At 47.5% G+C, this 10,777-nt stretch overlaps 2 protein-coding genes across 2 annotated transcripts in view; one reads left to right on the top strand and one right to left on the bottom strand.

Annotated features, from left to right (window-relative positions):
* EDC3 (enhancer of mRNA decapping 3) overlaps positions 1 to 10,777 on the top strand; it is a 296,364-nt gene that overhangs the window by 97,136 nt on the left and 188,451 nt on the right. The gene's annotated exons all lie outside the window — the stretch shown is intronic.
* SCAMP2 (secretory carrier membrane protein 2) overlaps positions 809 to 10,777 on the bottom strand; it is a 64,382-nt gene continuing 54,413 nt past the window's right edge. Inside the window, exons 7-11 of the mRNA XM_079991686.1 lie at positions 9,513 to 9,641; positions 8,758 to 8,917; positions 7,810 to 7,911; positions 4,474 to 4,591; positions 809 to 3,113 (exon numbers count right to left, since the gene is read on the bottom strand). Coding sequence (XP_079847812.1) covers positions 2,967 to 3,113; positions 4,474 to 4,591; positions 7,810 to 7,911; positions 8,758 to 8,917; positions 9,513 to 9,641 — 656 coding nt within the window. The 3' untranslated portion in view covers positions 809 to 2,966. The remainder of the gene's footprint in view (positions 3,114 to 4,473; positions 4,592 to 7,809; positions 7,912 to 8,757; positions 8,918 to 9,512; positions 9,642 to 10,777) is intronic.

Raw genomic sequence — 10,777 nt, 5'->3', positions numbered from 1 at the left:
GCAGAAAGGTGGGGTTGCCCTAGTTGTTGAAATAAAATTGCATTGGCCAAAACCTGCTTCATCCTTTGAAATTCCCCAATATTAACAGGGCATTAGCTTTGCATGTGCATTTCCAGGCAACTTACAATAATCACAAAACAAAAATTTGATTTGGAAAGCAATACTTAACGCAGCACCACCATTCCCCCTTTGGGGACACCCAACTCTCGCTCTCTGTAAAAGGCTCAATTGCATAACTAACTTGTGTTGCATTAAATACAGTAAATACTTCATTAAAAATAAAAAATCCTCTTCTATCTATCCTGTTGTTTGGGCCACATCCAGTCCCTGGACCATCTACCCATGCTGGTCGGCAGGAGCTTCAGGCAGAAGCTGCTGGGCCTGAGCTATGGCCATTCCCTGTATTCTCACTTGCTCTCAGGGTGCCCAGCTGCTGCTGAGTAATGCATGAAACTGCTGGTCAGCTGAAGTGTTCAACCAGGGTCCTCTCTCTACCCCTGACCAGTGTGCCAGGCTGACTGGGGCTGATGGGAGCTGTGGTCTCTTCCAGATGTTTAAAGGCTCCTTGGCTAGACCTGCGTTAAGCATAACTTGAGGTCATTGGTGCATCTGGCCCCGTATTGTTTAATCTGACTAGTGTCAGCCCCTACAGCAGACATGTGCAACCTGTGGCCCTTGCCCCTAAAAGAGAGAAAGCAATAAAATGGGGTTGGCTGGGGTCCAACATCTGGATACCCACTGGCTGCTGACCCTTTGGCTTAAATAGCAGACACATGGATCTTCAAAAGCAGTCTGATTCACAAGCATGTACTAACAGTCTTGACATTTTTATTTTTGTATCTGAGCACAAAAAGTTTCGACATATACATTTTTACATGAAAAAGATCAGAGAGCTGGAAAATACACCCAGGAAGGGAAGACATTTTAAAAATCTCATTTCTGCCATGATTACTTTTACTCAAAAGGGGGAGGGGGGGGAGGGAAAGAGAAAAAGACAGACATCAGCAGATACTTTTCTGGGATGTGATGGGCTATGTTAACCCTCCAGGAGAGAGGTTTGGAAACAATCAAAGGAACTATTTCGGAAAAGACACTGAGATCGTGAAAACAAGCAAAAGCAAAGAAAAGCCGTCAGGAAGACTTCCAGTGTTTTACTCCTCTTAACATTCCCTTGTGCTTCCACTGAAAGCAGCCTGCAGGCAGCTCAGCTCATGGAGCCCCATATGCATTTCAGATCAGCTAAGCCAAAGTGTTAAGAGAAATAGCCATGAGTGACAGATCTTTTAGTGACTTAAGAGCACTATTCCTGGTCATCTACATTTCCCCAAGACAAAGCACACCTCTTGGAGACAAGAGTCAAAGCAAGCAAGCATGCAGTTTAGGTGGTGGTAGGCGTGGCTGGTTCTTGCTTCTACACCCCTTTGTTCACACGGGCTAAAATGGCGCTTCCAGTTACACACCCAGCGTACCTCAAGGCATTTCTGAAGCCCAAGTTCAGTTCCTGGGTCTCACACGTGCTCCTTTCTCTGCCCCTGGTCAAATTACTGCCCCCCCTCGCAATCCTGCCCCTTTCAGTCCATGGGAGTTACGAGGTTCACAGTTTGCACCACCCATTCAAACAGACTCCAAGGCATAACCTGCAGTTCCAATTCACTCAAGTGAAGCTTAAGGGAATGAATATTCTTCACAGCTTGTGCTCAAGGAGACAAGCAAACAAAAACTAGGGATTCCCTTAGTGTGTGTGTGTGTGTGTGTGTGTGTGTGTGTGTGTGTGTAAGAGAGAGAAAAAGAGAGAGGGGGAGGGAGAGAGAGAGAGAAGCGTCTCAGGATAATGGGGTTCTTCCCCTGGGGTAGAAAAACATGGAAGTATGGTGAAAATAGCCATTCATTTGCTATACCAAAATCACTGCCAATGAAGGTTCTTTGCATGGATCACAACTAGGAGCCATGTCACACATCCAGCCAGGCAATGGTTATGTTAAGTCCCCGCTTAAGCAAATAGGCTCTTCAGCTAATCTTGCCCTTTCTCTTGACAACTCTTGTTTGCCTCCTGGAGTTCCTCATTCCCTGGAGTGCTGAGAGAGCGGCTGGCTGGAGAAGAGGAGAACACCTTGGGGCAGAAGTTGGGATATCAACTGAGATCAGGACAGGATCACAGCAAATAGTGAAAAAACTGCTGAGAGATGATTGCCCCTTCCGCTCAAAGCTGATTTGATGACTCAGACTCCATCCCTCAATCCAAAAACCAGGGTTGCAAGCAAGGAACCTCCAGGGTGGCCATGGAGTGAGTCAAGAGTCCCCAACACCCAAAAAATTAAGGCTAGGGTGAAGGACGTGCCCACAAGAATCCACAGGAAACCACCTTTTGCTGAGGGTGGGGCTGAAGGAATTTTATGCTCTACCAGTCAAGTTACATTTAACGGGGCAGCAGGGCAGAATTAACCAATGAGGCAGGTCGTTTCTCCACTTGCACTCCCTTGGATCACAGAGTAGACGCGTACACCAAAACTTGCCCTGAACATCCCTTACCATGGCGGTGAAAGATCAGCAACTAATTAAAACCCAAAAGCAAGAAGTGACTTCTGATAGCACCCCAAGGGCTGATGTTAGGAAGGAAAAAGTCCATTCCTTATGGAAGAGAAATTAAAAAGTGCAAATCTGGCTTTCCCCAAACCCCTGCAATAGAAGGAAGGAGTGAAGGAAATGTACACACCCAGGTCTAAATGGGGAAATATATTTGATTTATGAGTTTGGGGGTGGGGAAGAGAACACCATACACTGCCCTGGCCCTTCCCACCGAAGAGACACAGATGCAGGCAGGACAAAGCTCAAGATACGCCTCTTCCAGCAAGTATCTTGGTGCCAAGACTGGTACCCATGGAGAGAGCCTCCTGAACTGTGGAAGACCAGGGAGTGGTGAGAGCAAGTGTGGAAGAGAGCAAGACGCTGGCCCTGTTTGGGGGACTTCAGTTCCCCCGGAAAGCGCTCTGGGCAGCAGTTGAGGCGGCCCCGGCAGCAGCATTCTGGACGGTCCGGTTGGTGAGGATGCCTTGCGAGAACTCCTCCTGGGCCCTCTGGAAGCTGGCGCCCGTCCGGCGATACTGAGAGTGGACCTGAGGAGCAGAAGAGACAAGGCATCAGCAGGGCCACTTCCCTGCTTCTGCAGCCGGTGTGCAGCACTACTTGCCGCACCTCCCACCTCTCACCCAGAGATCAAAGTCCAGGAGCAGCGAGAGCCACAATCCATGGATATCTTGTTACCTATTTGGAACACCAAAGGGGCAGTATAAGTGTGTGAGAGTGTGAGTGTGTGTGTATACACACCCACAAAAGGCAGGAGAAGGATCATGTCTGAATCAAATCAAAAAGCAAAGCAGCACAACACATGTAAGAAACTAGCATTTCAGTGATGTGACCAGGTGAGAAAATGATCTACTTCTCAGGATGCTAGTTTTCCTTACGCAGGCCACTGTTTTCCTTGGGAAAACATTTGAATATGCCACCCCCAATTTGAGGTGGGACTCTCCCAAGACAGCTTACACTAAACTTTCCTCAAAATAGCTCCCAGCATACAGAGTCACCCCCCAGCCCTTTATACTTAGAACCACCCATGGGGTAGGCTGATGAGGCCCAACGTCCTCTAGTCAGTTTTGTGAATGAGCAGGGATTTAAATCTGGGTTTCCTGATCCAGCACCCAAATCGCACCTCACAGCAGCTCTTCTGCGTCAGATGCGTTTCCAGAATGTTTCGAACTGACTCTCTTGCAGGGTGTCACACAACATTTACATGGAAGGAATTCTAGGCTGCGGGTCTGCAAGCCTGAATAAAATAGATGCCTTGGCAGAGCAACTGGAATTCGTTTAGGGCAGGGACAGGGTACCTGTGGTCCTCCATATCCCACCAGCCCCAGCCAGCATGGCCAATGGTCAGGGATGTGGCAGCCGTGGTCCAGCAATATCAGTGTTGAGTGCGGCACATTTTCCTCACCACAGGGTCCAGGCAGCACTCCTGGTGACACTGAAGGGGGTGAACTGACAGCCCTACAGTTCCCACCCCCCCCCCCCGACCACTGGCTACGCTGGCTAGGGCAGATGAGGGTTGGAATCTAACAACATCTGGAGAGCGCCAGGGTCAGGGAAGGCTTAGTTGTCCAATAGTCACTCTCTCCCATAGCATATATTTTGAAACATCTGCACAGGCCACCAATTTGTCCCCAGACCAAGTTCAAGGTGTTGATGCAGTCTCTGAGGTTCTACATCACAATTCTCAAATGTCAGGTTATAATATGTTACTGATCCACCGCAGAAGCTGCTGATCAGCCCATCAGCAGTAGACACTGAAGACACTGAGGAGAGACAGGATGCATGAGCGAGGGCAAAACTTCTGCTCCTGGTTCCCATCTGTAAAGCAGCATGGCAAGGGCTGCAGCCCTGGACTCAGCGAGCTGCTCTTCCATCTGGTCCCCAACTCACCTGCTTCAAGAGGAAGAGAGAGAGAACGGAACAGACGGTGAAGAACACAGCCACCACCAGCATGATGATTGCCACTGCCAAGTTATGCCCAGTCTCCGAGAGAGCTGCAATCCAGCCGCTGGAACAGAGTGAGATAAAAACCCGGGTGAGAAAGGAAAGGAGCAAGAAGACTGTGGGCGGTGGTTAGGGGGACAAACTCTACGGGCGTAAATTGGAAAAGAGCCCTTCTGAATCAGACCAAAGGCCCACCTCGTCCAGCATTCTGCTCACCTGGGTGACTGACCATGTTGATGGGAAACCTAGAAGCAGGCAGGGCCAGAATGGTCCTTTCCGGCCATTGCCCCCAGCAACTCATATGTTTGAATATACTGTGTCTTGAGTAGGGAGTTTCTATTATAGCTGGACAGTTCCAGATGGGACCCAGCTGGTAACTTTCTGCTGCCCCACAAATTCCATATCCACGATCTTTATGCTTTATAAACTCAGCTGAACACTTTAGTTAATAAATTTTATTATTTTTCACCCTTAGCCACAAATACTTTGTTTGCAGTTCAGTCCTTTAAAAGTACATTACCCAGATATGAGAAATATATTGAACTGATTTTAATCGAGAAACCGTGTCTTAAATAAACCAAATTTATTTTCTAAGGAAAGAAAGGAAATTCTGTGCGGGAGCCCATATTCTGCACATCAATGTGTTTTGCTTTAGCTTCTCTGAACCTTGAATTTTGGAAAGTCCTGGATGTCTATCGTTGTCTGCAATGACCAAAGACAAAGAGAAGGGAAAATATAATAGGCAGCTGCTTTATACAAAATCAGCCGTGGGGCCCATCTGGCTCAGCACTGCCGACACTGGGGCACTGAACCCAGGACCTTTTCCATGCAAACCCAATGCGCTTACCACTGAGCTATGGCCATCCCCTGAATCCAAGCTTCTTTGAGGCAGCAGCTATCTACAAACATTCACATAGATTTTGCCTTTCCATTATGCCCAATGCCAATATCATAAAGAGTTCAAGACTAACCAAGCTTTGCTAGAATACACACTATCTATTAAGGACTTTTTTATTTAAAAAAAGTACAAATACTCTCCTGTACAGATGTGAAATCCCCACTTTACATGGGTGTGCAGTGATGTATGTTTACCCAGAAGTAAGAATCCTATTGTGTCCAACTTACTTCCAGGAAAGTGTGAATGTATGTGCAAAGAAATGTCCCTATAAGACTGTAGACTAAAATGTAATGCCAAAATTATATTTTATTTATACAAATACCCTGTCACTGCCTTTTGGAAACCCAAGCCAGCTGATACAGCCTACAAGCAACTGCAAACATTTAGTAGTTAATCCAAATTTCATAATTTGGGCCACAACTGAAGGAGATGAAGACCTTCTCTTGTTTCATTAGCCATCTTCTCTTTGCCCCTCTGAGGAAATCATGAGAATAGGCCAACAGGGAAAATTATTTGCTATTCAGGATCGGATTTGGTTAAAATCATAAAAGCAACCAACTCTCTAAAGTCAAGCAGAAAGAAAGAAAGAAAGAAAGAAAGAAAGAAAGAAAGAAAGAAAGAAAGTTTTGAGCATGACTAAATGTGATAGTCAGGGATGGCTGGAATATGGCAAACCCCAGAGGACTTTCTTCTCCAGGCTACATAGAAAAATAAACACCAAGTCTGACCTGAAAGGGCCCCTGAAGCTAAAACTGCCACATACGATACTGAAGATTATTCACAGATATGTCAAATATATATATATAGAGAGAGAGAGAGAAGACTCTAAAGCAACTTTCTGGGTTACTTTGGGGCCTTATTTTATCTCTTTCATTGACAAGAGCTTAAATATGTAGCACATGGATTGCTGGGACTCTGCCTTTTGAAACTAGGTTAGCATCGTGCAGAGTTTGGGGAGAGACAGACCATTCCCTGGAATCCATCCCAGGGACAAGTATAGGATGCCCCTTCTCTGCATGTCCCCTTAAGACAACTTTCAGAGAGGAAGCTGGGTCATTCTGTTGCAACAGAAACAACATGGAGTCCTGTGGCCTCTTAATGAAGTGCAATTTATTGTGGCAGAAGCTCATGTGGAAAAGAGCCCATGTCATCTGATGCATGAAATGTTGCCTTCAGCTGAGATCACTCTTTCCCATTCAAACACACCCACACATGTGGGAGAGATAGTAGTAAATAAAGGAAACAGAAGACCATGAAATGAAAGAGATCCCACCTCACTTGTACATACCTGAGCATTTGATGAAGTGGGCTCTAAGCAACAAGAGCTGAAGTCACAACGCCTCTCTTAAGAAGAGGTGGGGACCATTTTGCACGCATCCAGTTGACATGCAACTGCCGATGCACAGGTCCTTTTGGACCCAGAAGAGGGCAGAACAGGGGCAGAGTGGGGCAGGCTTATGCATGCTCCACCAACGTGTGTGGAGGCCAGGCAGGGAACCCCCGTGCAAAATAGCTGCCGCCTGTATTTCACCTGCCACCTCTGCAAGTCCCTTGTCACCTCCCACTGGCCTATTTTCCATCGGTGGCCCTTCAGATCTTGCTAACTACAACTCCCATAAGCCCCAGCCAGCATGGCTGGTAGTCAGGGGTGAGGGGAGTGTTGTAGTCCAGCAACATCTGGGAATAGCAGAGGGCAATGGTGGAGCCATGCCGATATATGGACACAGATTCCTCCCTTTGCATGGGGTCCCTTCTTTGAGCCCAGAAAGACACCCCATAGACTGGCAAGTAGGGAACCTGTGGCCCTCCTGATGTAGTTCCCCCTCCTCCCAGGCCATGTGGCTGGGGCTGATGGGAGCTGCTCTTTGGCAACATCTGGGACGGCACGTGTGTTCCCCTCCTCTCCTTCAGAGCCTACATGCCCATCTTTTCTCTCTCCTTCCCCACCAGCAGAGTTGATTTTGATTGTGCAGGAGGTAGATACTGCTGTTGCATCTCACCAATGTGGCGTTGGGCTGAACAAGTGAGAGCAGGCAAGGCGGTGAAGGGTGGGGAGAGAGGTCTCTGCCAGGCAAGAAAACAGGGGACTGCTGAAGGCAGGCAGGCAGGCATGGGAGAGCATGCAAGGGAAATGACAGCAAGACGAGGATGCATTAGGAAAGGTTAGAGGAGATACGTGCCTTTCAGGCGAAGGACTTAAGAGCAGGAAGCACTGGAGTTAGAGGCGCTTCAGCTGGGATCTGTGGAAGCCGCAGAATAGAAGAGAGAAGCTTTAGAAGAGCACAGCAACAGAGGCCTCGCAGGCGACTGTGTGCCCGGATCCAAAGAGGCCCTTTGCTGCCCAGGACTGCCTCTCATCCAGGGTGGCAGCCATTCAGACCTACCTGACGCCCCAGTTAGGAATGCCAACAGTCTGGATGATGTAGATGGCAATCTGGCAAAAAAATACGAAGAAGAAGACAAAGAAACTGAAGGAACTGTCAGACCTGCAAAGAGAAGAACAGGCGATGTCAAGCCAAATATCATCAGAGGTGCACAAGAGGAACTATGGGATGTTTCTTAGCTAGGGTGCTGAGCCAAGCTGTTGCAAACCTCCAGATCCTGTTTAGCGACTGCAAGAGACACAGGGATTCTGTCACTGAAGGATATTGTTTCTGCTAGCAGTGAGAGAGAGTGTCCCCTCACATCCAACCTAGAGCCAGGCACTGGGGCAAGAGGCCAACCCTTCTTATGCACGCCAAACATCACCTCCCTTTCTACATGCCCCACCCAACCTACAAGTTTACTCACCAAGACTATGGCTGGCCCTATAGATTTATGGTGTCGCAAAGCTTATTGATGGAAGGGAGCAACTTGCCCATTATCTGTGCCAGTGAAGAAGCCTCTGGCCAGCTGTGCCACTAAGGCAAGGGGTAGACACCCACAACCAGGGCTTTGCCAGATTGGCTCTGCTCTAGTTCTAGATGCCTTATCCTAACCAACCTCACAAGGTTGCTGCTGCTGAGGGACTACCATACACTGAAATCCTTGGCCAAAGAGTGAGAGACAACTCAGGTAAGCATGTGACCGCTAAAATTTCTCCTCAACCTTTAGCGTATATAATGTTCAACAAGTTTTATAATTCCAACGTTTTCAAGACAACTTGCTTTGAAACATGTCTGACGCACACATTCAGAAGCGGATCCTAAGCTTCCAGAATGCATCGCCCTGATACTGCAGTACAGAAGTATTTTCATCAATAAAATTACAAACATGCAAAGTTCTCCCAAGGAAAATTATGATCAACCATGTACACTGAAGATCAATTTCCCAATCTGGGGTGTGGTACTTGCCTGAAAGCCTTGTAGGCTGGCCGATACCAACAGAGGAAAGCGCAGGGGGTGAATATGACAAACCACAGGATGGAAAGGCCGAAGTCTACCCCTCTTTCGCTTCTGTCTGTGAACCACGCCAGGCAGGCCAGCAGGTTCAGCAGCAGTGTAACTGAGTGGACTGTCCGGGATAAAAAAACAACAGCAAAGTCGATCAGTGAGTAAGCGACCTTTGTAAAGAGTGAGGTGTCTATGAACGCAGATCCAGGACATCGTGTATGTGTGTGGACGCTCACCCTGTACCAAAAACAACTGCACCAACCTCCCAGTTTGGCACTCATTATGCCAAACAAGACTGATTCACTTCCTTGGCACTGCTCATTCCAACAGCCTGGAGTCTGGTTCAGACAACCCAATCTTGGCTTCGCATACATGCAGTTTCCCATCCCCACCACCGCTTCTTGGCATGCTCTGTCCTTCAGAAACCCCTTCCACTCTTCTGCATGCTGTGATAAGCCAGGAAACCTTTAGATAACCAAGGTTTCTTCATTATGTACGCACTGGGAAACTGTGTTACAGATTTAAAAACAAAGCACAACAGCCACAGACGACTAAAGACATGAACAACATCATGTCTAGTTTAGAAGGACGTGCCATTCTGGGCACTGAGACCCATTCTAATTCCTGTAGCACTTCCAGAGTCAAAAGGCTGTGCTGTGACCATCACCCACTCTCCTGAGCAGAGCTTCCCAGCCGCCATCGCCAGTTTTACTCACACATCCACAGGTAATATAGCATCTTGCAAGTCCGCTGGTAGTCGGCTGGGATATCTGCAGAGAAGTCTTGGTAGAAACATGGCTTGACCGGGCAGCTTTTGGGAAGCGGAGGCCAGTTGTTCTGTTTCGCTGCAAGGGCAGAGGGAGGTTTCGTACAGTGATATGGGGAAAGTGGAGGGTTCAAATTATGTAGGCAACCATTTTACAGCAAATGATGCGCAACTGCTGACGCACAGCTCCTTTCGGACATGGAAGAGGGAGTGCAACGGGCTTATGCGCGCTCTGCTAAGGAATGGAACCCCCACACAAAATGGTCACCGCCTGTAATAACACAGTTACAGTGGTGCCCCGCAAGACGAATGCTTCGCAAGATGGAAAACCCGCTAGACGAAAGGGTTTTCCGTTTTGGAGGTGCTTCGCAAAACGAATTTCCTATGGGCTTGCTTTGCAAGACGAAAATGTCTTGCGAGTTCCTGCGGGTTTTTCCCCCTTCCCCCCCTTTTTCTAAGCCGCTAAGCCGCTTATCTGCTTATCCGCTAAGCCGATAAGCTGCTAAAAGCCGCTAAAAGCCGCTAATAGCGCTAATCCGCTAAGCCGTCAATGGGCTTGCTTCGCAAGACGAAAAAACCGCTAGACGAAGAGACTCGCGGAACGGATTAATTTCGGCTTGCGAGGCACCACTGTATATGATTCTACAGGGAGCTAATTCTGCTGCCAAGAAAAGAAGAAAAGCAAACACTAAACACACTGAACTTAATTTTGCATTGATTATTTCTTACTGGGAACATTTCTTAAAAAAGGAATTTCAGGTGTTTGATGGGAATCTCAGGTGAGATACCCACACCGGAGAAGTTGCTCCCAGTACCAGTCACCACATGGAAGCAGAGAAAGGTTCTGATATTTTACTATTGCAGAAGATAAGGCTCGGTAAAATACTTCAGGACGTAGGTACTATATATTAGCTTTGAGGCTTTTACAAATACGGATATATACAAATACCTGCAAAGACCAAGTATCTCCGTTGCTCTAAATAAGTTCAGCAATTCAAGATTGGACAATTAACACCAACTGGTTAACTGACTACCAGACAGACAGACAAACTGCAGACTAACAGACACGCATCACGGAGCCTACATGCATTAATCACAGATATAGTCAGAGCATTGGACCGTTGCCATAGCAACTGGCTTGGCTGACATTGCACCTACGATTAGCTCAGCCACAGAGTAATTTACACTCATGAAGGAAATCAACCCCTTCTGGTG

Source organism: Podarcis cretensis (genome assembly GCF_951804945.1).
Source record: "Podarcis cretensis genome assembly, chromosome: 9".
Lineage (NCBI taxonomy): Eukaryota > Metazoa > Chordata > Lepidosauria > Squamata > Lacertidae > Podarcis > Podarcis cretensis.
The sequence above is the reverse complement of the archived record's forward strand: the minus strand, read 5'-3'. Positions and strand labels throughout refer to the sequence as shown.